At 36.5% G+C, this 27988-nt stretch overlaps 1 protein-coding gene across 1 annotated transcript; it reads right to left on the bottom strand.

The window, feature by feature from the left end:
• Position 1: 1 nt before the first annotated feature.
• EPYC (epiphycan) lies at positions 2–27988 on the bottom strand (the record flags this gene model as incomplete). The annotated part of the gene is made up of 6 exons (XM_084255342.1): positions 2–172; positions 1627–1722; positions 3258–3460; positions 5007–5165; positions 7982–8150; positions 27824–27988. 6 exons carry the CDS (start codon positions 27986–27988, stop codon positions 2–4), a joined length of 963 nt encoding a protein of 320 aa, XP_084111468.1.

Raw genomic sequence — 27988 nt, 5'->3', positions numbered from 1 at the left:
ATTAGACAAGACTTCCGATAGGCAAACGAGGTAGGCACATATATGCTTGAGGAGTTTTGCTGAGATTGATAGGATTTCCATCCAATCGGATATCTTCGAGTGCCTTTCGAATATAAGTCAAATTTTTAACATTGCAGAAGGTATCTTCATGCATCTCCAGAATGTTGTTATTCTAAAAAAAAATAAGACAAGAGATAACATACCCTTAGTTTTGACTGATAGCATAGTTTATTTTGCATCAAACTCATCCAAAGTGCACCTTACATGATTATTACAGATGTATTTTATTATGCATCTAGTACTTTCTAAGCCTCACCTAACAAAATAGACCTTCTCTTGTTCTTATGAAACTTTTATTTCAATAATGGAAAAATGAGACAAGAAAGTGAAAAAATAAGTTAAAAATTTATTTTCAAAAATAATAACTACTATGAAGCAAGGACAGTGACTGAAAAGTTATCTTAAGAGATAGTTCTGAAGCTGAGACTGGAAGAACAAGAAGACATAAGTATGAAAGAGCCAAGGTAAGAAAATCCCAGCGAGAACACCAAGTGCAAATTCTGAGTATTTATTGTGGAATGTCAAGAATGGAAAGTCAACAAGGCTAAATTGAATTGAGGGAGCATGATTTTGAAAAATACATTGAATATATTTCCCATTCCATAAAAACACCCATTTTAAGTCTCCAGTTCTGTGGCTTTTAATATTCTCACAGAGTTGTACAATCATCACACAATTTAAAACATTTTAAACATCTGCCCCCAAACCCATAGATATTAGAAACAATCCCCCATGTTCTTTAGTCCCTGGCAACTTCTAATTTAGTTTTATTTATATGGAATTCTCTATTCTGGACATTTCACATAAATGGTATCAAATAATATACCATCCATGTTCTACCTGCTAGAATTATATTTTCAAGCTTCATACATGGTGTCAAGTATATTATTGTGTTTAATTGAACATATTTTAATATATTTAAATAAAATATAATTAGAAAATGTTAGATGATACCATATTTGAAAATGGATTTTCACTCATTACTTCAAAGATGACGTGTATCTTAATGGAATTTAAAATAATGTGAATTTTTAAATAATATTGGTTTAGGAAAAAAAAAGAAGTATACGATCTTAATCCAGAGAGGTGGAAGTCTGTCATCAATCAGCAGATAGGAAGCCCTAGGATTAAATTTAATTTTATATAAAACCTAACATCAAATTTAAAATGGATGTTTTTCCCCCTTAAAGCTTGAAATCAAATTAAGTTTTCTCTCTTTCCTCCTTTTCTATTTCCAAGCCTTATGTATTTCTTTAGCAGATGAAGTTCTCAAATTTTTTTCAATCTTTTTGAAAAATAGTCTTTGGAAAAGCTTCTTGACTTGTGTGATAAAATGAGGCATTTTTATTTGGCAAAGAAGGAAAATAAAAGTAAGGTTATCAGAAATAAATTACGGTAGATAGGATCATAAATTTACAAGTATCTTGTACTGAGATTGAGAGAATGAGAGAGAAAAAAAAGATGACATGTGTAGTGTGATATAACAAAGTGCTTTTAGCTTCCCAGTTTCCCCGTTTGCTTTTATTTCCATGGGGCTGTAGGACACACCCTCATAAGGAATCCTACCTGGAGGTGAAGCGCCCTTAAGTTTTCTGGGAGTGGAAGAGGGATGTGATCCAAGTTGTTATCGGTGAGGTAAAGATGATGTAGATCATACATATCCTGTAAATATTCCAGACACAGGGACTTACTAGAAAGTAGTTCTTTCACAGTTGGTATTTTCCATCACCCTGTCCATGCAACCATTTGTAAATGAATACCTGCTTGTCTAGGTCTTGTTTTATAAAGTTGAAGCAGATCAGTTTTCAAAGTTAATATACGATTCAAATGAACTTTGGAGGAATTGACTGGAACTGAAAATTTCTGGATAAAATAAGTCTTAATTTCTAGGAAGAACCTTGCTTTGTCAACTCTAAGTTTCTTGATTTAAGTAAAGTAGCTACTTCCCATGGAAAGTATTCTGCAATAGGATTTTTGAGGACTTTGCTGAGGCATAGTCAAACTTGCTTTCATATTATAGGGATGGAGAAATAGGAGTTTCACCCATCAAAAAGCTGGCTCTCTAACCCAAGTACCAGGAAAAGGGCAGCCTCATAAGACAGAAAGCATTTAAACAATAGCAGGTCTAATCCAGGCAAACACACAGAACAAACAGATTCACCATCACCTATGATGACCTCAGCAGAGTGGGGAAACTGGATTTAGACCCTTAAAGGTTATAATGAGGTGGCCTAGCTCCCTTGCCCATCTCGATGGTGTCTAAAGAAGGCTAGTGGAGAGACAGGACTTTGCCTAGTGCCCAGTGTTAATGGATTTATACAATCCCTGTGATCTCCCTGAGACTAACATGCTGTCCTTTCAAACAGTATTTTAAATTGGTCAACATGTATTTAGAGGAATAGCCTGTCTGGAGTAAGATTGAACAAGGAAATCAGTTAGTTATTGTTTATATACTCTATGCTGTTAATTTCAAGCAAGTCATCCTGGCCCTCAACTTCCTTCCTTCCCTTAAAAAACAGAATTCTTAAGTTGAAGTGAATCCATTCTCCTTACAAAATAATTTAGAATGCTCCAAGCATCATCACACCCTGTACAAGTAGTTATTTTAATCACATAAAATGCTCTCCTTAAGTAGAGTTCTTGGAAATATAAAATTGCCAAGCTTTATAGATTATTAGTGATCCAGGCAGCCCCACCACTTCTTACCCCAGTTCAGCTTTCTGTTCTTAATGCTTCACCAGGTTCAGAATTTACAAAGGCTGTAAATGATGGTGCAAGGGGTTAAGTCTCAGCACTATGAAGTTATCCGCAGCCACTGCAGCACAAGTTCCACCCCTGGCTAGGGAGCTACCCAAATGGCACAGCAGACCTCTCCTGTCTTGCCTGCTGCTCCCCTCAGCAGTGTATTCAGTAGATCTGCCTGTTCTGCTCCTCACTCTGTCTCTGGTGAATCCTCCCCCACACCCTTGCACTCTGGCCTACACCCAGTTCTTGCATGCATAAACAAATAAATCTTTAAAAAAAAGAATTTACAAAAACACAATGTTTTGCCAAAACATGATTAATCATATTGTAAGGTTTATTTTAGCAGTTAAAGTTTTATCAAATGGAATCCCTTTAGAGAAATAAAAAAGACTAGCATTGACAACAAATGGACTGGAAGATGAAAGTCTTTCATATACAAACTTAAAACTTACTTTAAATGCTTCTTGCTTTATTCCTTTCCTTCCAAGTCTATTGTTGCTAATATCTATAAATGTCAGGGTGTTTGGCAATTCTGGGAGCTGCCTTATTTTGTTGTCACGCAGGACAAGCTCTTGAAGCTGAGGCAGCTTTCTAAATGCATCTTCATCAATCTCAGATATTAAATTTGATGTTAGATCAATTCTTCTTAAATCATCTAGAAAATAAAAAGAATGCTCTCGATCATGTTTGCTTGCATAAATCTAAGATCATAAATTTTCCCACATCTAAGCGCATTTAAAAATGAACTTAATTAGGAATGGAAAGTTAATGAAATATTTCTAACTACTTTATAAATATTTGTTTATTTGCAATAGTATTCATATTTATAGGAAAGTGTAACTTTAGCAAGTGGCACATATATTTAAAATAACTTTTTTCGTTTTCCTATATTCCTTATACATTTCATTTAGATTTTCCTCTTTAAAGGTTCTTCTTCCGGGCCTCCCCTGGTGGTGCAGCAGTTGAGCACTGGGCTGCGAAGCTGCCCACAGCCTCTGCAGCACTGGTTTGATCCCTGGCTGCCAGCGAGGGTGCCACATGGTGCGCAGACCTCTCCTGCCATGCCTGCTGCTCCCCTCAGCAGTGTATTTCGTCGGTCTGCCTGTTCTGTTCCCTGCTCTGGCTCTGGTGAATTCTCTCACCCTCCCGTGCTTCTGACTACACCCAGTGCTTGTATAAATAAATAAATAAATCTTAAAAAAAAAAAATGTTTCTTCCTCCATAATGGGACATTGTGTATTTTTTAAAACCCCAAGATCCATAAACATCAAAATACACAAACATTTAAGGGAATTTTCAAATGACTGAAATAATTATGAGGACAGTTACCAAAAATCTTCTAAGTTGGCAATAATTATAGTCAGAATTTAGGCTTGGATTCATCAATCAGAAAGAACTGTGCTTTAATGGAAGTTTATTCACACGAGCCAAATCCTAGTAAATATTATAGCATAAAATGCATTCTAACATGTAAAATATAATTATTTTGTTAGGGGGAAAAGGATGTCCTAAAGCTAATTCCATACAGGCTTTGTGGACTCCACCCCCACCCCAGGCCAAAGCCAAAGTCACTGGGAACTCCAAATCCCATCACCACCAAAGGGAAGGTGGCTGGGACCTGAGGGTGGGGTTAAGCAGCCAGGTTGATATAAGGCAGACACATGGGCTTTGGAAGGGTCCCCCATTTTGGCTCTCCGCCAGCTCGCAGAGTCCGGCCAGCTCTGAGAGTGACTTTGGGTTTCCAGGTCGGCGGATCGGGTAGGACGCATTAAAGACTTTATTTCCCTATTTTCTCCCTGAGTTGTACATTTTCCTTATTTCCTCTTCCCTTGTAAATAAACCTTTTATGAACCTTTTGTGTGTGCCCGTAGTGGAGTATTAATAAGTCCCTTTTAAGCGCGCTGGTGAGGACCCACAGCCAGGAACCCGTTCAATATCGGGGCTGCCCTATAACAATTTATGCTTTCTTTTTAATGAAAAATAGTTTATTTGAAAACTTCAGCTATAGATTCTCACAATGACCTTTCATGATTCACTAATTTATCATAATCCAAACAAACCTTCAATTATATAAACAGGAAAAATAATTGATTTATGAGCCCTATTTTGATATTCATTTTCTCTACCAATATTTGACAAAGTGGCAAAGGTTTTAAAACAGCCTGCAAAGAAGAAAAGGACATGGATGTTGTCTTCCATACTTAGGCTTGCAAAATCATCCTTGTTGATCTTCTTAATTCTGTTAAAGCGGGAATAGAAATAAGCAGTGTTCTTGGGCAGTGGTGGAATGGCATCAAGTTCATGGTCATCACAGTATACAGTGGTACTTATACAAGTACACAGAAGGCAGGTTGGAAAGTCTAAAAGAGAGAAGCAAATAAGTTCATGTAAGTCACAAAAGACATTTCTAGGAAATGTGATTAGTCCAGTTTTTAAACAACTTCGGACTCCCACTGAGTATTCTGGTATACTTCCTATTTTCTTCTATCATTTCTTGTACTTAAAATAACTGTTTTTTCCTTTTTCCTATATTCTTTATACATTTCATTTAGATTTTACTCTTTTACTCCCATGATGGGAGAATGTATATTTTCTAAAAACTCAAGATCCATAAATATCAAAATATACAAACTTTTTTTTTGAAAGATTTCATTTATCTATGCATACAAGAACTGGGGTACAGGCCAGAGGCGCGGGTGTTGGGGGGTGAGAGGATTCACAAGAGACAGAGCGAGGAACGAGGAACAGAACAGGCAGACTGACGAAATACACTGCTGTGGGGAGCAGCGGGCGAGTCAGGACAAGTCTGCTGCACCATGTGGGTTTCCTCCCTGGGTGGGGCTCAAACTCGTGCTGCAGTGGCTGCTGATAGCCTCATAGGTTGTGTCTTAACCTCTTGCGCCACCAGGGAGGCCCCCAAATTATATAAACTTTTAATGGAATTTTCAAATGATTGAAGTAATTATGATGACACAATGAGTCAAACATGCCAATTAAAGCTGTCCCAATAATTAATATATTCTCTATAATCTTTGGAATTTTTATATTAAAGTACTGAATGGATACAGCATGGTTGTTATTTTTATACCTGTTAGAAATTGTTTCAAATGTACATACTAAATTGTGCTTGTTATAAAGTTAAAGCATTTCATCATATTTTTATTAGGTCTTTGGTTCAATATTTAAACACCCCACTAACCAAAATCTGCTTCAAGAAAAAAATTAGAGTAATAATCATTAATATTAATTTACTCTACATGTACTTTTTCGATCCTTTCTATATAAATAACATTGTGCTAACAAATAAAACAGTGGCGTGTGTACAGAGAAGTTCAATTTTATGATCTGATATGTGAGATGAATATTAATCATACATATAAAATGATGTCTATGGTATATGTAATGAAATATCACATGAGCATAAAATAGGGCAATGTGGGCCTCCTTGGTGGCACAGGGGCTAAGATGCAACCTATGAAACTATCTGCAGCCACTGCAGCATGAGTTCGAGCCCCAGCCAGGGAGCTACCCACATGGTGCAGGCAGACCTCTCCTGACCCGCCCGCTGCTCCCCTCAGCAGTGTATTTCAGTCAGTCTGCCTGTTCTGTTCCCCATTCACCCCATACACCTCTGGCCTTTACCCCATTTCTTGTATGCATAAATAAATCTTTTTTTAAAAAAAGAGAAATCTCTTTAAAAAAAAATAGGGCAATGTGACTCAGTCTGAGCATCAGTTATGATTATTTGAGGACGTGATCATTGAGTTGAGACCCACAGGAGATCTTCAGGAAGAGAAAAAGTTGGCCATGCAGTTGGGAGGGAGGAGTATATAGAAAGAAGCAGCAGCTCTGTGTACCAAGTGCCTTCCTTTTGGAGCAACAGGCAAAGGCCCTTGTGCCAGAGCACGAGGCACTGGGGTGTGTAGATATAACACGCACAGGCCCTTGTCTGTGCAACAGCTTCTGTTCCCTATTTTAAGGATGGGAAGGGTTTCCGTGTGATCAGATGTGCCTGTTAAGATTGCTGTGCTTGGAGATGTGATGGGAGACTGAAGGAGGACCTCTGGGGAGAGTGGAAATGAATTGTAGTCTAGATTAAAGATGGCAGTAGCTTGGCTACATAGTGGTAATAAAAAAGCAGCAGGTCTGAAGATACTTGTGAAGCTGGATTATACTAAACATTGATCTCCAACTCTCACTCTTACACACACACACACACACACACTTAGCACCTCCTCCTTCACTAAGGAAGGAAGCAAACAAGATGGTGCAATATTACGGAGGCTTAGTGGACAGCAAGTTTGAAGCAGAAGGGAATAGAAAATTATATAAGGTAGCAGAGATAGCATGTTAAGTTAAGGGCTGAAAAATGGTGCTTGGCTTAGTTGTCTTGGTGATAATAAGAAACTTCATTGACAGGTGTGGTCCTGCTAGGGCCAGAGTCAGATTGTAGTCAATGAGAAGGAAGTCATAGGTGAGAAAATAGTTACAGCAAATACAGACCATGGTGTTGAGATGCTTGACAGTGAAGGACAACATGGGTGATAACTATAAGAAAGATGTGTCTGTGGTGTATGTAATGAGGGAAATTGACTAAGGTGTAGGAAGCAAAAAAGCCATTTCTGCTGTGGAGGACTGAGAGGAAGCCTGTTTTCCATTAAATGCACAGACAAGAATCAGGGCAACTTCAAACCAGCGTTGAGAACACTAACACCGTTGACCTGTGGCAAGTTATATCCACTTTGATCTAATTTCATGTGTACAGGGAGGTTGCAATAGTCAAATGAGATTATATGAAGTGCTTACCATTATGGAACACAGATCATAAATGCTCATTCAAGGCAAAGTAGTAGTATTGTCATCACCACCATCTACATCACCTTATTGCCTTGAACTGCTGTGGCCTGATCTTCTACACAGATTCTGATCTTTCTAGTACTGTATCTTTTGCTCTAGAAATGCTTTCTACCACAAAGGCTTTGTGTTATAACACCATTCCAAATTTTGGTTATTTGATTATTTCCACCAGTCCGAAGTGGAATTATTAAAACTGATTTATATTCTAATATGAAATACATTTATATTCCATTCCAAAACTTTCTCTTTGGGCCATGTGGGTTGGCTGTGTAGTTGTAGCTCCTGGTCTCAATTACAGTTCAGGTTGGATGGACCTGACCTTCATTGGTGTGGGGACCCAGAACCCCGGTGAATTCAGGTTCCTGTGGGGAAGAGCCATCGATCAGCCTGGGGGTGGATTCCTCCTCTTCTTCTCCATCCTCCTCTAGCTGTGGGGACGGGGTGAGGAGCTCTCTGTTCCCAGATGGCATCATGGTCGCTATTTCAATCTGGAAGAGAAGTAGAATTTCATCAAGCAGCCTTGTCAATCATACCCTGCATGGCTGAGGCACGAATTTAAAATTTATACCCTGTTGCCACAAGAGGTCGCTCGTGTTCTAAAATTTAACTCAGTAAACCTGCCTGCCTGGAAAAGCACATATGATTCCAGTTACTCTTATTATTTTAAATTCAATTCGTTTCTCAAATCGTAGTAATAGTTTCCAATACTCTTTAAAAACTCCTCTTGCTGTTTTATGCATCTTTATATGCTTGTTCATATCTTAGATTTTAAAAAAATATTATCATTTCTTTTAGGGTTTACCAAACATTTGAAAGGCACATTGTAAGAGTGTATTACTGTGAAAGATTAAAATTAATCCAGAGTGTACATAATATAATCCAAAAGTACCTTTAAATATTCATCCCAAATTCTGTTCCCTTCGAATATGTTAATCAATAAGAAGTTGATTTTTATGTTCCAGTACTTTAATCCTTGGTGTCCTAGATTCAAATTTCTGTTCCAATATTTTTGCTTCCCCCAATTGTATTTTACTGAAAAACTCTTTCTACTAAAATAAAATGTATGTTGAAATAGAAACTATGATTAGTATATGCCATTTCTCATACATTTTTGACATTTTTTTGAATAACAAGTATTACCAACAACATTTGGACATAAAAGATTGACCTTTTTGAGAATTTTAAAAATTAGGAGGCAATTATATGCTAGAAAAAGAAAACTCAGATTTTTTTCAGGAATTATATTTTAGATTATGCTCATTTTTCTTTCATGTATATTTTAAGTACTGTGCTGTTGCCCCTACAAACAGTTTGCATTTATAACAACCCCATTCACTCTAAACACTCTTCCCTGTCTCAGTGTCTATTCCTTTTGTTACTCAGTAAATGTCTACCTCGATGACCTCATAAGCTTTGGTGAGAATTATGTACCAGACAATTGGGTTGTAAATAAGCAGACCCCACTTCTGGGGCATAGGTTCCTTATGAAATCCCAGATTCTTCTTTGATCATGCTTATATGATCTCCCGATCCTTTCTACCCTTTTACATTGTTTGCTTTTATCAAAAAAAAAGACACAAAATTTCTTTCTAGTTTATGTAACATCAAAATGACACCTGATACAGTACTTTTATATGTAAAGTAAGTTCATAATTAAGTAGATATTTTGTAGAAGTTATAGATAGATGTTTTAGATAACGAAAACTTCTTAAAGATGTACTTATTTAATGTTTCTTTTGATAAATTTGGATTTAATTCTTCACAAATGAAAATTATCCCTTTCCCCCCTGCCTTACTGAAAAATAATTGACACCTAACAGGCCCCATGAAATTTCTGCCTATCCAGACCTACTGGATGGTGAACTCTGAGTTATGGCTTTTACCTTTGTACTTCTAGGCTATAGCAGAATAGGTGATCAACCATCACTTACTGAAGTATAATTTAAAATGTTGCTTGTCCAGAATGTATTTAATTCACATCTCTATGCTTAATTTTAGAGATTTTGCTGAGAAGTATTACTGATTGTAGTGCTTACTTCAATGCATTTAGAGCATCATATTAAACCCAAAGCAAATCATACTATTTGGGTACATTAAGAAGCCATACATGAGGATATAAAACTTGGTCAGAAGTCTCTGGTTGGGCACATTTTCTTAAACAGAGAGACATAAGGTTTCCATCTGTAGGGTCAAAATGAGGCAGATTCAGAAGGAATGGATTTGCACAGAGACCAAAAGGAGGCTCCAGGAAGAGAGGAAATTGAGACAGATGTTTCATGGAACAGAGGCAGCCTAAAGGGAGAAACACATTCCAGACACGTTGCCTTGAATCTTTAGCTTTGTAGGAAAAATGTTTGCACATACTTTTTACAGATAATTGTTTTTCCACTGATTTGATGGAAGCTGTAAGATCTCGCTTGCCATCCAATATAATGAGGCAAAACAGCATTTTCACTTATCAGAAGCTGTTTTGTTCGTGTTTACTTGCTAATAAAATGTGAGTGATGAACATCTTTTAAACCAAGCTTTAAATTGGTTCAGAAAAATCATAGAACTGAAATTCAGAGTGCCTTGAGAATTTTTAGCCTTTACAATTGTATTTATTTCTCCTATTGAAATGAAGCAGTTGAAGCTTCTGTCTTTTTCCCTTTTCTGAAAATTTTCATACTGTGATATGAAGTTGTGAGACAAAGCATCAAAGACATAAGGCTGGGGAAACATGACCACTTCACCTGACAGACTTTTGTGCTTCTGCTGCAGAAAGCTCTATTTGGACATAAACACAAATGGCCAGAAAATCTCCCTGCCTCCTTTCATTCAAACTATAATTAATAACATTCAAATGCAAATATAATAGAACTTCTCTTGTAAATATTCATTTTCCTTAGTTTTCGTCCATTCTTTTCCCCTTCACTTTGTTTTATTCTGATTTGCTTCCAACTGAATTGTTTAATCCATTCATTATTTTCCTCTAGAGTTTAAAAACAAAATACAAAGGTGCATGCCTCCATATGACCTTGAACTTAGCCATCACTGTACTTGAAGATCTTCTTGACCTGATACTAGCAGGACAAATCTTGGGGCTGACTGATATGCAGCAAGTTGTCTGTTGCTATGCTTTTGATCACCAGGCCTTAGAGAATAAAATAATTTGTGTTGGGGTAGACTGTTTTAGGAGTACCTTCCATGTGCATGAAGGGTGTATCTCTATCAGAGACTCTACTAGAACCTACAGAGATGGAGGTAGAGTGAGGTCTCAGCAGATATCCATCTGGAGCGATAAAAATGCCTAAAGGAGTCCTCAGACTTGCCTTTACCTCATGCCCTGCAGTATGGATTCCATTAAGCAACCCAGCCCCTTAATATAATCTCAGAGTCAGGGGGCTGAAATGAACTGGAAGTGTCTCAAAGATATGATAAGTAAAGTAGATCACAACCTCTTGTCTGGAATATAACAATAGTCTAATTACAGGATGTTGAAATCTCCTCTGGTATATATCTTCACAGTGAGAACAAAGTCATAAAAAGACAAGCTTGAATGTGGTGACTTCTACTTAAAATCCTTGTTTTCTCAATGTTTTTAATAACATAGTAGCTTAGCAGAACTGCCACACGTTGATGAAGAAAAAAAGATGTGTTTGAATCTATTCTGACTAGACGTGTTTGAATCTATTCTGAGAACGTAGCAAGTTACATTACCTCCTTGAATCTTGCTTTATTTATTTGTGAAATGCTAGTATAAATAGTACAACTGTTTAAAATGTGGCTAAAATGGCTAGAAATGTGAATGCATGTAAAACTCTTAGAATAATACCAAACACATAGTAAGCGCCATGGAAATGGTTGCTGTTTTCATTACAGTAAATTCAAAACTCCTTGATTTCTAGGGTCTTACATGGCTTAGGCCTTCTAGTATCCCCTTCCCTCATCTCATGTCAATTGTACTCTTGCTGCACTGGTGATCTTTAGTTTCTCATATTATCATTTGTTCTTCTTCTCTAGGACATTGCACATACTAGATATTTCGTTTGGAACTCCCTCGTTCTCCTTCTCTTTTTCCAAAATTTATTTCATTTGTTAGCAGCTTTTTCAAAGGTGTAATTGATACACAAAGAAATGAACAACTTTAATATGTGCAATTCGATAGATTTGTACGTATGCAATCACCTGTGATGTCATCACTACAATTAGAGACGTAGTCAACACCGCCCAAAGGGTCTTGATGATTAACTAACTATGTATCCTTAATAACCAGTTCAAGTCTTCTGCAGGGAATCCTGCAAGGAATGGGCCATCTGACTTAGACGAACATAGCATGGCTCTCAGAGAATTAGGTACTTTGTGGGGAAGTAACAATTATCCTTATGAGAAATAGACCTTACATTATTAATCCATGAATCAGCTTTCTTGCACATATTTTAATCTTCAGATGATTGTTGCTTGCCATCACTCATATAAACCTACATTCTGCTCTGATTACAACTGATTGTGTTAGTCAGTTGCAGAACCTGAAGGCTGCAGACCATCCCAGGCCGTGTTGCCCTCAGGGAGCGCTTGGCAACTAGGCAACCGCTGAAACTGACAAGTATGAAAACTACCATATGGCCTTCACGTAGGTAGATTATAAAATTCAAGTGGTATTTATTATTATATTCTCTCACTTTTGTAAGAAATGAGCATTATATCAGGATGAAATTTTAACCTGGTTAAACACAATGGCTGAGAAAATCTCCTGTATTCCGCCAAACAGTTTCATTTTCCTCCTGGGCACTCAAGCTAAGTACATTTTTCATTTTCTTTAACTTTCAACCAGGTAATGTGGCTAGTTTTCGCCAACTGAATAGGAGGGGAGGGGATTGTTACAACAGATCTAAATCAGTGAACCCCCAAGTGAAGATGGAAAAGTTCTAGCGTTAAAGAAGTTTGAATTCCTGAATAACCTGCCGGAGGATAGTCAGCTTGTTAGCTCACAATGTATATTCTGTCAGCAAGATATGAATTTTTATTGTCTTAAATCACTGAGATTTTAGAATTGTTTGTTATAACTGCTAGGGTAACGGACTAATATGGACTTTTTCAGTTCTTGTATTTTTAACCATTTCCTAAGTATATTGAGGAAACAACTTTTAATATTTTTATGGGTGAAGATATCTCGCACGTATCATCGACTTCAGAAAAAAAACAAATGCATATTTTTCTTTTGTTTTTCAATCCTCTTTGATTTTTCTTTTACCAACAGTTGTCCTGTGGTCTTGGTTATTTGGTGGAGTACTTACTAAAATTTTATACCACCAAATTTAAGTGAATTCACTATACTTTGATTTATTTTAAAATATCAGGATTTTATTAAGTCAAAATTAATCTATGTAGTGAATAAACACCTGCAAGTCAAATACCAAATTTACTTAATGACTTTTTGTTTATGTCAAAATAACATCCAATAATCAAAACACTTTATTTGACTTGCTAGAATACTATGCATGCATTTATGAAAACATGAATGTTTTCTTAGGTTTTTTAATCTGTTCTAGTGGATGGATAGTTTTCATAAATTCATAACTCCAAATGGTAATGCTTCTTTGTATCCAAAGCAATGTTTAAGTGAAAAATCCAATGGAAAAAAAAATAAGAGAGGATGGTTTGAAGGTTTCATAAGAGGATATATATAAACCCCCTCTAGTCTGTGCCTGTACTGGGACATTAGCATTCTTTTTTGTTTACATATTTATTTTCTCATTTTCTTTACTTATTGTTCAAAAATGGCAATATTCCATTTTTTGTTGCCAGAAAGAATTTTTTACTTCAGTGTTATCCCAGTTTATTCAGGACTCCATTCACCACTCTCCCCTTAGGCTCCAGAAACTTAATCCTTTCAATATCTTAGTTTTCAATAAATGTATCATCTAGGTCTAATTGAATGTCTCTAAATGATGTTGGTAGGGAACTTTGGCAAAGACTTTAGAAACATTATCTAATAACAAAGTCAGTTCATATTCCTGTTCCCTCACTGCCCTGTTCCCCAAGTAAGGATGCCAGAAAGACAATTTAGTGTAGGCTGAAAACAGTAATCTCATGAGAATGGAGGGAGGAGAAGGAGTCAATCACAGTAATTGGAAACAAAGAAGTTGGACTGAAAACCCAGAGATTTGGAATCTTTCAAACTCCAGCTCTTTATTTTATGCAGGAATAATTTAGTGCTTTTTTCGAGTTCCAATCTTTCCTATTCCAGCACAAAGCAAATTGTTCCTTCTAACCCAGCTTTAGTTGAAGCACAAAGAATAATAAATCATGTCTTTTCATATGTAGAACTTTCTGCATAAAACTGCTATTCACTGATGATGGTGATGAGGATGATGGTGTGATTTATATATTATCCCAGGGTAATTATAGACATTTGAATGGGGAAAAAAAGTGCATTTATAGAAGGTCTCCCACACAGGACCAGTTAATAGCCAAGTGCCTTTCAAAGAGATGATTATAACAGCAACATTTTTTCTTCTGTCTAGTATCAGTGGAAAAGTCTTGCAAAATTCCACATATTGAGAAGACTGTCTTTATTTCTTGGGGTCAAAGTTACTTTTTAAACAGGTTCAAGAATGTATTAAACCAGAATACTGGTCTGAGTCCTCTTACTGCCACCAATATATTCTCTATACATATCCCTACCTTGGATGGTCAATGACACAGAACCACAACAAAGGACTTTAGGTCAGTCAGTGCTAGAATAGTATATATCAAAGGAGGAGCTGTTTTCCAAGAGTTCAGACTCTTTCAATTTGTTGATGATTATACATTTTGAAGTCATTACCATGATAGAAAAGTCATCCTACCAATAGGAGAATAAACTATATTGTGGGTAATTGGCTTTGACAATTTTTTAAAGATTGATTTATTTATGCATACAAGAACTGGGGTACAAGCCAGAGGTGTGGGGGGTGAAAGCAGTCACCAGAGACAGAGTGGGAAACAGAACAGGCAGATATACTGAAATACACTGCTGAGGGGAGGAACCAGCGAGTTTGGAGAGGTCTGCTGCGCCATGTGGGTATCTCCCTGCCCAGGAATCGAACTCATGCTGCAGAGGCTGCAGACAGCCTCTTGTGCCACCAGGGAGGCCCTGGCTTTGACAATTTTTGACTCTATAATCATTTTCTCTTAAACTTGAAATGTACCAATCGGCTTACTCTTCATTCTCTTTTTATATGTGTTGTAGATTAAATATAGTTATAGTAGAAGTATTCTTTTTAATCTGAAATGTCCTGGATTTGATTTCTTTCATATTTATATGCCTTCAGTCTGAGTTTTGAATTCATAGCTCCAAAGAGAACACTTAGAAAATGATTTGATCCAGCCTCAATATCTTATAGATATATTTGGTCTTTGTTAAGAAATGGGGTATATAATATATATATATATATATATATATTTGTGTACATACTGTTTATGACTTTAAATCCCACACTGCATATTAGCAAAGAGCTTGGCATGATGTCATTGGACTGGCTTTCAGTGTCCACCCATCTGGTTCTCATGCTGTCTGCATTAAAGTCAACAATTGCAAAACCTGATGAATGATAACATTACTATGCAATAACTCATGAATTATTTCACTGTCTGTGTCCATGAACCTTAATGAATACAGGGTAAGTCACTCTGTTCCTAGCCAATGTGAGACAGTTTACTAAAACTTGACCTAGGAGTGTTATAATGAGAAATTGATGAACTTAAGGAAGATACAGTAAAAATTAGGCATATTAAAGAAGGCAGGACAATGAAAGTTCAAGTCCAATCATGGTTTAGAAAATATGATGGGAAAACATGTCCAAGGTGTGTTTATTTAATAAATATGAAGCTTTCCAAAATGTTTTTGAATCATATCTATAATCTTATCTTTTTAATCTGTGTCTATGGAAGAGTCACACGAGAAAATCTAGAGGACTATATTAGAGGAACAAAAGTCTGGACCAGGAAGAAAAGAGAAGGCACTTATCTAGAACACAGCAGTAGAGAAGTAAAGGAACCAAATTAAGTTTAGCAAAGTGGGCCTCCCCGGTGGTACAGCGGTTGAGCGCTGGGCTGCAAAGCTGCCCGCAGCCTCTGCAGCACCGGTTTGATCCCTGGCTGCTCCCAGGCCACCAGCGAGGGTCCCACATGGCGCGCAGACCTCTCCTGCCACCCGCTACTCCCCTCAGCAGTGTGTTTCGGTCCTTCTGCCTGCTCTGCTCCCCACTCTGGCTCTGGTGAATTCTCTCACCCTCCCGTGCTTCTGACAGTACCCAGTGCTTGTATAAATAAATAAATAAATCTTTAAAAAAAAAGATTAAAAAAAAAGTTTAGCAAAGTGATCAAAAGAAAATAGCAATCAATCCAGACTGAAAGAATGGGTCAGGGAAGTCAAACATTGAATCTGAGTCCCACCCCTAGAGATTCTGACACAGTAGCAGGGGATGGAACTGAGGCATTAGGATTTTTAAAAGCTCTACAGGTGATTCAAATATGTGGCCAAGGTTGAAAACCACTGGGACAACCATGGTGCTCGCGCCCGAGGGGAGAAGTCCGATATGTCAAAATATGAACAAGGATGTCGGACAATGTCATGTCATTAAAAATTAATTAAAAACCACCAACATGTGTAAACTATTCTGCAGAATAAACTATAGGAGACAGAAATGTTAATGAAGTCCTAGAACTTTCGAAATGTCAGTCGAGTCTTGATGAGAATGTGGGAGAGGGATTGTTTCTCACTAGGCTCCCAGGGGCCATTGCCTTAAGAAACATCAACAGCTGCTTCATTCACTGGGAAAAAACAAAAGCAATGGTACAGAGGGGAACACTCTGGGAGGCAGGTTTCTTGAATTCCTCAGTAGGAAGCAAGTCACTGGGGCACATAATAACTGGGTTACAGAACCCTCCCTTGGCTGAAAGTTCTGGTAGCTCCCAAGTAGCTCCTAACAGCACACATGCAATACAGCATCAGGTGCCAGAAACTCAGATCTTAGCCAGAAAATGGGAAATCAAAGACTTTGAATATGAAGAGAGAAAGCAGAAGAAACTTCACGTCAGACTTGTTTACTGGACCAGTGCAACTGTGTGTGTGGTGTTGTGTTGGAAAACTGGAATACAACATAAGAGACATTATATTGAGGAAATTTCCCAGTTCAGTGCTTATCAGACCACAGATGGATCAGAATGACCTAGAGGGTTTGTTAAATTACTTAAATTGGGAGCTTGATCAAGGCTTTATATCTTTTAGATATATTTTCTTGGCAATTCTTTGTTAAGAAATGGGGTATATAGTACCTATCTGTATATATACCATTTATCTCTTTAAAGCCTACATTGAATATCAGTGAAGTGCTTCACATGATGTCTTTTACTGTCCACTTAGCCACTGAACTCCATCCACCATTAGTGTTTCTGGCTTACTAGGTTTGAATTTGGATTTGAGAATGTACATTTCTGACCAGCATCTAGGTGACTCATGAAGCCTGCTCAGCAACCACAACTACTCCACTAATGGTAAAACTGCCCCATAATTTAACTCCAAATTTTATTGGAGTTTAAAATTTTCAGATGGACATATTTGCAATGAACATAAGCTGACCAACATCTAGATGAATCTAAATCAAAATTTTTTCCATTTTCTGACTTCTCATTTACCACCAAGTCTCTTATTGTGTGCTTGGCTACACTGTGTACTAATTTGGGGATATATATTAATGTCTGGAATAATTATTTTAGGGACTCAACATTGACTTGTTCTTTAAGTGTGATGGAGTTCGCAATCAACACTGCAGAAAGATGGCATGTGCAATTCATGCTTGATTTCTTTAAACATCAATGACACAAAAGATTTGTAAAGAGCTAAAAACAATGCAGTTCTTCCAAAAGAATGACACCTGTATCTGAAAAACTCCACTTAGGTTGTAGTTACCAAAAAGGTCCAGGTACTAAGAATCCAACCAGATCAGATGAAGTAAAAGGAATTGAGGAACGGGAGTCTTTGGACTTTACATTATGAAGCAAGGAATTCTAATTTTGTAGTGCAAATCTAGATTGAACAGGTTTAAATTTTAATTAGCAAATTGTGCTTATCTGTAGTCCTTTATTTTTCCTCAAATACTTCATAGAACTAAAGGAGTTGTATACACATTCATGGGATTTAATTTTTTTTAATTGTATCATTGGAGTATGTTTACTTAACATTTCATTTCACTGCAAAACCTCTCTTAAATGCTATCCTAGGTAACAGCACTCTGTGTAATTTTAGATAGAACATAGACTTGAGAGTGAAATTTCAATCTTGTGTATAGAGAGGCTGTTGAGATAAATTTATCAATGCTCTTGGATTCATTATAGAGCCTTCTGGGGTCAGAATCCACAAATGGCTAGTGTGTGCTGCAGCGACCACGGGGTAGTGGTTGCCCTGGGGCTAGGTCTCATGAAGAAGGGAGAATGACTGATCTGAAAATGTGCTGCTTTTCTCTCATAGAGGGGCAGCCATAGTGGAGTTAATGGTCAGCTTAATGATGCAAGAGGCCCTGTCCTTTGAGGTGGAACTGCCTTTATTGGCCCCTTTATCACCCCTCCTGAGGAAGAATAAATGAATAGGATAATTGGTGAGTAGAAAGAACTAGGCCTGATGGTTCAGCTTCCCTTTTGGGGAGAGTTACCTGTCTGTCCAGAGCATTTACTCTGGTTTGCCCCTCTAGGTATTGAGATTACTGGACCAGGGACTCTTCAGAGGTCTGTGGTCAACCATCTCCCCTCACATAGTCTATTTCTGAGTTTTGTATTGGGAAACTCATAGTGGCTGCACAACTAAGTCATATATTCATCTTAGTCTTCATCAGGAATAAAGGGAATGTTTTGAATTCTGTCTGTGTCCCATTTAAATTTCTCAATGAGTTCTAAAGTTAGGTAGGACATAGGATAAGCATAGAGGGGTTCCCTTAAAACTTAACATTTATTTGGATCTCCCTTTCATGGCATAAGGGGTTAAATCTCAACACTTTGAAGCTTTTGGCAGCCACTGCAGCAGGAGTTCAACTCCAGTGCTAAGGAGCTAACCCACATGGTGCAGCAGAACTCTCCTGTCTGGCCTGCTGCTTCCCTCAGCATTCTCTTCCACCTGTTCTGCTCCCCATTCTGTCTCTGTTGAATCCTCCCACCTCCCAGCACCTCTGTCATACACCCCAGCTCTTGTATGTTTTTAAATAAATCTTTAAAAACAAATAAACAAAAAACCTTAACACTTACTGTCCAGACAAACTTCAATATTTTATGTATCTACATGTGTTATAATACAAAAAAACATGCATTTTTATATACATACCTGACATCTGGTCTCATGTGATGTTCTCAAATCTTGTTTTTCCTTTGCTTCACTTTCTTCATTTACGTTGTTATATTACATATAATAATGTAGTAGTATAATACATAATAACAAATAATATATGCTTTGATATTGTAGAGAATACAAATAACATGTTTTTATAAAGTATGAGATAATACAATATATGCATGATATTTCAATCTATATTTATATAAGGTGTCTATTTCTGGACACTCTGTGGCATGTATTCATGTAAGTGGCCTACAGTACCTTTCAGAAAAGGCAGTGGATAAACATACAAGTAAAATAATTCATTTCAGATTTGCTATAAGGTCTGTGAATCATGAGAGAATTGGGGACATCATTTTTCAACATAGGTAGCTAGTGATTGAACTCACAGAACTCTTATGTCCCAATACTTAACCATAGATGTTGCTTATATTTATCTTTTTCACTCCCTCTTTTGCATTGTAGTTATATGTGTTTATAGGACTACTGGGGAGGGGGGTGGTACTGAGGGACAGGAAGTGATTTGCTCTAATTTACCTGGTACCATTCAAAAGACTAATAAGTAAATCTATAGTGAACCCAGACCCAATGGAGTTAGTCTTCATCATATTTCCAATTCCACCCCTTCCTTGATTACTGGTGCATAAGCTTCCATGGCTGTTGATTGAATGAGTGACATGATGGTAAAGCTACTAACATCTATCAAGCAATTGCTATGGTCCAGGCTTTGAGCTAAACAAAAAGTTTATTGTGTTTAAGCCTCACAAGCCATCTCATAAGACAGAAGCTGAGGCTCAGAGGCATTGTACACTTAGGCCATGTAGTTTTTGTGACAGAACTGGGTCTCACACACAAGGGGTTTGACTCCAGAGCCTGTGTCACCCAAGTTTGTTAACTCTATGACAAATTGCCTGCCAAGGATGGGACAGGGAGATACTTGAGCAGCATCCAAAGTCAGCGGTTTCTCCCACTATTCTTCATAGTGTTATATTCGTAGTTTAAGTGTCAAGGCAAATCCTGGCAAAAATCTTCACATTTATTTGCTTAGTTTGGGAGCTCACTGTGCTAGTTAATTCCTACCCAGTAAGCCTAGTGCTGTAACAGATAATATTTAAACCATAGGTCAGTCTCCCATTGAAAAAAAAAAATGAAATTCAGAATGTTATTTGGAGTTTTACCCTAGCCCAGACTATGGTTTTATTAAACATAACTGATAACGATTTTATCTTTCCCCCCAAACTGTCCCACAAAGTTATAATAACTCTGGAAACTATGGTTTATTCTTAACATATGTCACAGTTGGCTGTCAAAGGTGTGAAAGAACTCTGAAATGTTCAGCATGGGTTACTGAAAAGTAATCTCCTGGGCTCACATACTGGCAGGCTGATAAGTGCCCTGGAATTCTGCTCTGGACGTGAGTCTGTGCTCATATTGATTTGAGTGATCTGTATTAATTATCTAGAAGAATGTAATCATGAGTGCTGGCACTGAAAGTGTGTCTTATTTTCTATTTTATCTTGAAAAGGGATGAGGGAGAAATGTGTTTGGCAAAGATTACTCAGTCCCCATATTTCTGACCAAGCAGCTCTCAGTTCAGAAGGATCATTTTACTACTCACTCCCTAAAATACTTTGACAGCTAAGAGATGCTTAGATAGTATCTTAATTATAATCACTTAAAAATTCTTTTTTTTCTCATCCCTAATAATCAAATTACTAAATTTTTGAGAAAAGAAACCTCAGTATTGGACACAGCTAAAAGAAATAAAGATTAGAGAGAAAAAGCAGAAAATAATGGAGACTTTCAGTGCCAAAGACTTGCGTTTGGCGTTAAAAGAATGATTTAAATTTTGCTCTGGAAATTACTACTTGATAAACCTTGGGCAAAATTCTTATCCTTAGTTGTTTTTATGAATGGTGATGTTGATAATAATAGATAATAATGATGTTTTATTTTGAGGGAAAGAATTAGCTTATATTTGTGGTCTCATAAATAATGTGTAACACAAATTCAAATACAAACAAAGTACTGACAAAGACTACCAGTGTTCTCTTTATTTCTTGATTAACCAGCATAATTATATATTTTTGTTGCTTCATTTTTTAAGGTTTCCAAATAGTTTAAGACTCGAATGATTCAGCATTGTTTTTGAAAAAAGCATATGCAATGTCAGTGATGAGGCAGGGTGAGAAAGAAGAGTAGCATTTTCTTTTTTCTCAGATCCTGAAAAGAAAATTTAATTCAGGCTGACTGCGTTAAAGTTCTTTCCTCCAATTAGGGGTGTTTTATATGCAAATGAGATGCTTGAAAGTTTACAATATATTGGAGTCATTGACCAAAGTGAGGCATAATTTCAAATATAAAGATAAAAGTATGAATATTTCATGATGTGGTATGGTAGCATATAGTATTGTAAAGCAATGTCACCTAAGAAAGTAAAAAAAAAAGAACAAACAAAACATCCAAATGAAACTCGGGGAATTTTTAAAAACAGTACTGCAGCTCTTTTTTTCTACCAAAATAAGTAATAGAGATATCACAAAATTAATTACTTTTTGTTAAGAAAGTAGATTAATTTTGAGACAAACTGCCATTAGCATTATATAGCAATTAATTAAATTTAGAAAATCTAAGATAATTTTTATAGATCATTATCTAAAGTGGAAATTGACTCTGTCTGTACTTCTTTGAAATTACATTGATTCTACTGAAGTGATTTCTAATTCATAGGCATTAACATATATTCTAAAATTAATTTAATGACACTCTATTATCATGATGACAACAGAGAATCATCAGTGCTCAATTATTAATCGATACAATGTCCTGCACTGATTCATCTCTCATTCTCACCACTCCACTAAATTTAATTTTCATTTCTATAATGAATTATATATTTCATATCTTTCTTCACCTACAAATGCTAACTTTGAAGATGAATTTGTTTCTCTCTCTGAAAGAGAAAAATTGACTTTAATTTTAGATCGGTGGAGAGTAAGCAAGGAAAGGATGCTCTGTGTAAGAAATTACCATTCTGTCAGTTACCACCATTATTCATTATTAGTTGCTATTAACTTATGGCTGTATATTCCATCTCATTCCAGAAAGTATATGAGACAGTATCTAAAGAGTGCATCCTAATGCCACAAAAAAAAAAAAATCTATACGAAAAAATTAAGATGACACAGAATTTAGGAAGGAAATATAATATGGATCTAAGGAAGAAGCAGTCAAAAATTAAGCTCCAGATATCTGAGCAAATTGACAAATCATAGAACATGGTGGAGGAATGTTGGAACCCTAGTGGTGGGCAGGGTATGAAAGTGTCCATTCACATAGGCTGGAACTTATAACCCCTAGAGTAGATATAAAGATGTAAACTGTCTATATGTCAACAAACATAATTTGGAAAAAAAATGACTAAGTTATATATCATAGAAGGTTGCAATACATTCTGATACTGAGGTCTGAGAAAAATTTCTCCTCCACATCTCTGTGAAGAGCCTTGTGATGTCATTGCAATGCTCTACCCATACCACCTTACAGTAAATTCGATCAAGCAATAACATTCTTGGTATTTATTGAAGATGCAGAGACACTTCAGGTACAATTGTGTAAAAGCAAGTATTTAAGAATAAAATAGCACAGTATAAGTAAGGAGAAGTCTAATTGTCTGAGTGGAGCTCAGGTAATTTTACTGGAGAAGCAAACTTCATTATCTTTCAGCAGAGTCTCTGTAAATATTAATACAGCCCTGAGTACTTCTCTGGGCAAGATAAATTACTCATAAGCAGGGCCCAGGTCTTTCTTAGACCTTATAAACATAGATAATCAGTGACCCTAAAATGGTACCATTAAAGTGGAAATGTCAAGATCAAATACCTTGATGCAAAACACAATCTCAATTGAAGCCACTCTAAGTATACCAAATTTTGAGCTATGTAATCTTCTAACAAACCCTTTAAGGCAAATAACCAAATATTTTCTTGGATCATAGAGGCCCAGTCATGTGTGCTACATGTTGGAGAATGCCTCGTCACAATTATTCTTTGAAGTGCTAGTTTTAAGCCATTCTCTCTTATGGTAATTAGATAACTTGTCTGTAAAGGTTACTTCTCTGTCGTGTTCACTCATAAGAATACTTACTCTTTTAAGAGCATTGGGGAACCTGGCATTCAGGTCAACTAAAACTCATATCAAGTTAAAAAGACAATTTGGAAAATGGTAGAAAAGGTGGGGAGTATGATACAAACTTTTATTAACCTGAGGGGAATTATTTTCTGATATGAGAAGATAATATCATCTTTATTATATTTCTTAATAACTATAATTGTAGTCAAGTTACTGTTCTTTGTCTAAATACCCTCAGCTATTCAATGATAGTAATTATAGTACTACATCATTTTGTTGTGAGAAATAAGTGAGAAAATGCATACAAGGTGCCTAGGACTGTACCTGGTATATAGTAAGTTCTCATTTAGGGTTAGAAACTATTCATCAGAGAACAAAAAAAAAATTTTTTTCTCTTATAGCCTATAACCAATTCTTATTCCTATCACTATAGGAAAATAAAAAAGTGCAGTAAAAACTCCAATTATTTTATGTTATAACAGCAAATTTTTCCACTGACTAATACAGAACATTATAGTGGAATTGCTGCCCTTAAAACCTGCTCTTAACATAAAATTCAGTGGGTCCTAGATATTCTAGATTATCAAAAATTACATCAATCATCAGTCTGGGATACTATTACTGCATACAATATTCCAAAACCGAAATACTTTGATGATCCTTTTCCAACCACTGAGGATGTAATGCAAATGTTACCACTAGTCAAAAATCAGTAAAGCTCTACTGAGATTGTACCTCTAGAATTGGAGGTTGTATGGCTCATTGACTAGAAAAATCATTGGACTCACAAATGCAAGTCTTGCAGCAGCATCAGTGAAATTTAATGTTCAGAAAGAAAGTTTGTTAGTACATATTAATATGAATTTTCTGCTGCTGCACAAATCTGCTCCCATTTCTTAGCTCACAGTTTTGTCAGAAGTCCAGGAATTGTCTGAGTTCTCCATTCAAGTACTCACAAGATCAAAATCAAAGTGGTGGTAGATTGTGATCTTGTGTGGAGTTCAGAGTTCCCTGCACCTAGGGTACTAAGTTTCTCATGTGTCTCCTGACTGTCAACTTCTCTCAGCATCTACAGACTTCCTGAATGTCTCAATACATGAGCACAGCCATCTTGAAAGTCAGCCACAACAGCTTCCCTCATTAAATCTCTCTCATGCATCACATATTGACCCTAATCTCAAGACACTGATTTAAGGACTCATGAGTTTGGACCATGCCATCTGAAACTACCTTCCTTATTAAATTTTAAATGTGCCATTTAGCATCATCCAATTATAAAAATGATATACCAATATATTCATTATGTTAAGGATTATGGAGGGCAAGCGTATACCAGGGAATGGACCATCTTAGAATTCTGCCTCCCACCATATCAAAAATTTAAAGTTTAACTGGACAAAACAAAGACCAAGTGTTGTACTATGTTGGCCTAAGATGCTAAATCCTAGAATTCATAAGAAAGAAGTGGCATGTCTTTTAGAAGTACCACAATCCCATAAATTTATAATTTTAGAATATAAGATTGCCTTTCTCATCATGATATATATTTTCCACTAAAGTAGACAGAACCATACTATTGGCACTGAGGATAAAAAATTGAAGACTCTAATTCCACCATCATACTTTATGAATTTTTTTAACTGTGCTGTCTATGGGTGTGTTACCAGTGTTCACTCAGAAAGTGTCTCAGAGGATTAAGAATATCTGGACCAACCAACTTTAATTTTATAAGGATGAGATAAATAAGTTTACAAGGAGTCACTGGAATCTGAACTTCCATGACTATATTCAAGAAATTCTAAAATCTTTATAAGAGTGTATCTATTGGTTTTATTTCATATCTTCTCAAAATGAATTATATACTAGTTCTTTGCAAAGCAATTTTTATTAATAATTTGTTAAGATCTGATCTAAATGTCTTCTGAATTTTGTTTCTTGGCATATTATTTACTCTATCATTATTTTGGGGTATTTTGTATTTCTCTTTTCATATATGTTGGGTGAGTGGGTTGGTCAACTGCTTTTCTGATGATGACTTTGCTACAAAGGATTTTGTTAAGTCAGGGTGACATATATATATCAATTAACCACAAGGCATCTCTAGGTACTCTCTGAAGCTCTGGGTTGTGAAGGATACTGAGTTTGGCTAGGCCAATGTTAAAGAATTCTGTGGAATGAGGTGCTTGTATCATTTAGAGGGTAGGATGTGTAAGGATACAATGCTACGTATTTGGTTACATGTAGGAAAGTTGCTATTCTATAATATCAAATACTGAGGAAAGATGGTATACTATATCATCTTTATAGAGATATATTTATTAGTTTTCATTTCTTGATGGTAGGAAGATCTTCAGACTCTCATGAAAATACCTAGGGCTTCCTAGGTAGCAAAAAAGATCTTGAGTGCACAGAATGGCTTAAGAAGGCTCTTTATGATAAAGCTCACCTTCTTCACAATTTTGCCTAGGGTAAACTTGGTCCAAACTGCATCCTTTTTTTTTAAAGATTTATTTTATTTATATGAGAACTAGGATATAGGCCAAATGCATGGGAGGGTGATAGGATTCATCAGAGACAGAGTGGGGAACAGAACAGGCATACTGGCGAAGTACACTGCTGAGGGCAGCAGCGGGCGAGACAGGAAAGGTCTGCTGCGCCATGTGGGACTCTCCCCGGCCAGCAGGGATCGAACCGGTGCTGCAGAGGCTGCAGACAGCTTCCCAGCTCGGTGCTCAACCGCCTGTGCCACCAGGGGAGGCCCGAACTGCATTATTTTTGTTGTGCATTTGGTCTTCCAAAGTGGGTAAACAGTTATTTTGAGTTCATTCCCTGACTTTGCTCAAAATAAAGGATTCACTTTTGTAATCATGAAACCTCTCATTCTGTAAAATATTTTCTAAATTATAGAGATGATGGTTTATATCTAGAATATATCTATAAATACATTTTATATTGTGTATGAAATATTTGTTAGAGGAATGACAAGTTTAAAGTAAAATATTGGATTTGGTATATAAATGGTAATATGTGATGAGTTTAAAAATATTTTTTATATATTTGTGTATTTTTTCATATTTAATGTATTCACTTACATAGCTTTATATTTATGCAAGGTAGCTAAAGTAGCAAGGAAGATGAGGTAAGCACTGGAAAACATTCTTCTTATACTCTACATTGAAGTATTAGGTTGGAGCCATAAAGCACATATATTAAGATGGGTATTAAGGACCTCCCCGGTGGCGCAGTGGTAGAGCGCTGGGTTGCGAAGCTGCCCGCGGCCTCTGCGGCGCCGGTTCGATCCCCGGCTGCTCCCCGGCCACCGGAGGAGGGTCCCACATGGCGCGCAGACCTCTCCTGCCGCCCGCTGCTCCCCTCAGCAGTGTACTTCGGTCCTTCTGCCTGCTCTGCTCCCCGCTCTGGCTCTGGTGAATCCTCTCACCCTCCCAAGCTTCTGACTGTACCCAGTGCATGTATAAACAAAACAAACAAACAAACAAACAAACAAATAAAACATGCCTCTATTTAAAAAAAAAGATGGGTATTAATGACCACAAATTGTCAATAGGAAATCCCCCTTAGCAGAACAGAAGAATGTAACCAAATGAATCAGATCATGAATATTAATAAGTACTTAGAAAATAGAGTCATAACTAAATGTCCAGAAGAAAGTGATCTGCTGTCCATACATTCTGAAACCTTACTAAAAAGAAGAGAGAAAGGGAGAGAGGCAGGGAGAGAATAAGAGAGTGAGGGTAGAAAGAGAGAATCATAAAGGAGAAATGAGTGGGGAGGAGATTTTTTAAAAACTATTGTACTTATTCTTGTATTTCATAACGAAATAAATAAAAATGAGATTTTTACTATCTTAATAAAGATATACCTTATTTCCACATAATTTAAATATATGCTATTTTTCAAAATATTTCATTTCTCTGGCTATCAAAAATAGTTATTCTAAGAAGATTTACACTGAAAAGACTGCCAAAATATGGTATGATCCTGTAAAGGTGATGTGAATTCCCTTTTGGTTTATTTATACTTAATTAGTTTTTGTCAATGTTGTACATTAATTACCCTCCAGTTTTTCAAGGTCTGTTTGTTTTCTGATTCAGAAAAATTAGTCTGTATCCTTTAGTTATGTAAAAAGCCTAGTATTTAATTAGGAACATGTCCTATCAGATTTATGTAATGGGCTGTAACCTTGCCAATACCTACATTGCTTCTGAGAGATAATCAGTCATTTAGGAAAACACTTTTGCTTTTGGAATACAGGGTGTTCCAAACCACAATCCCTTTGTAAGCTTTTTATTTTCTTCTACTTTATTTGAATTTCACTTTTTCCTTTAACCCAAACTTCTTCATGATTGCCCGCATATTATTTTAGCTTCTCTTTTCTCTGCTGATTGCCTTTTTTCTCATTCTGTCTGTACTAACATGATAGAAAAAAAAAATTAATTTAAATTTGATGAGGAGATATGTAAGAAATGAAGCAAACTGGAAGGAAGCAAAAGGTTGTCCCATTGTTAACCTCCAAAGGGTTGAACTTATACTGGAGAAAAACTTACAGTGAAAATATTTAGAACATCTCTACTTAAACGGAAGCAAAATCTATTTGAAAAGAACAAATCCTAATAATCCTTCATACATTTGTTTTTAAAAGTCCCAAGAGCAGAAGGAAACAGTTACCTCTGACTGATCAATAGGTATGTTTTCATAGTTGTATAAATTATCCAAGTCTTCTAAGGTGGTGTCGTAGGTTTCTGAGTCATAGTTGATGAGCTCTGGAGTTGGAGCTGCCACAGCAACATCAAAGATGACAAGTCCCAGAACGAATCTTGCTAATGTTTTCAT

Source organism: Talpa europaea (assembly GCF_964194135.1).
Source record: "Talpa europaea genome assembly, chromosome: 15".
Classification (NCBI taxonomy): domain Eukaryota; kingdom Metazoa; phylum Chordata; class Mammalia; order Eulipotyphla; family Talpidae; genus Talpa; species Talpa europaea.
This window is presented reverse-complemented; position numbering and strand designations above follow the sequence as displayed.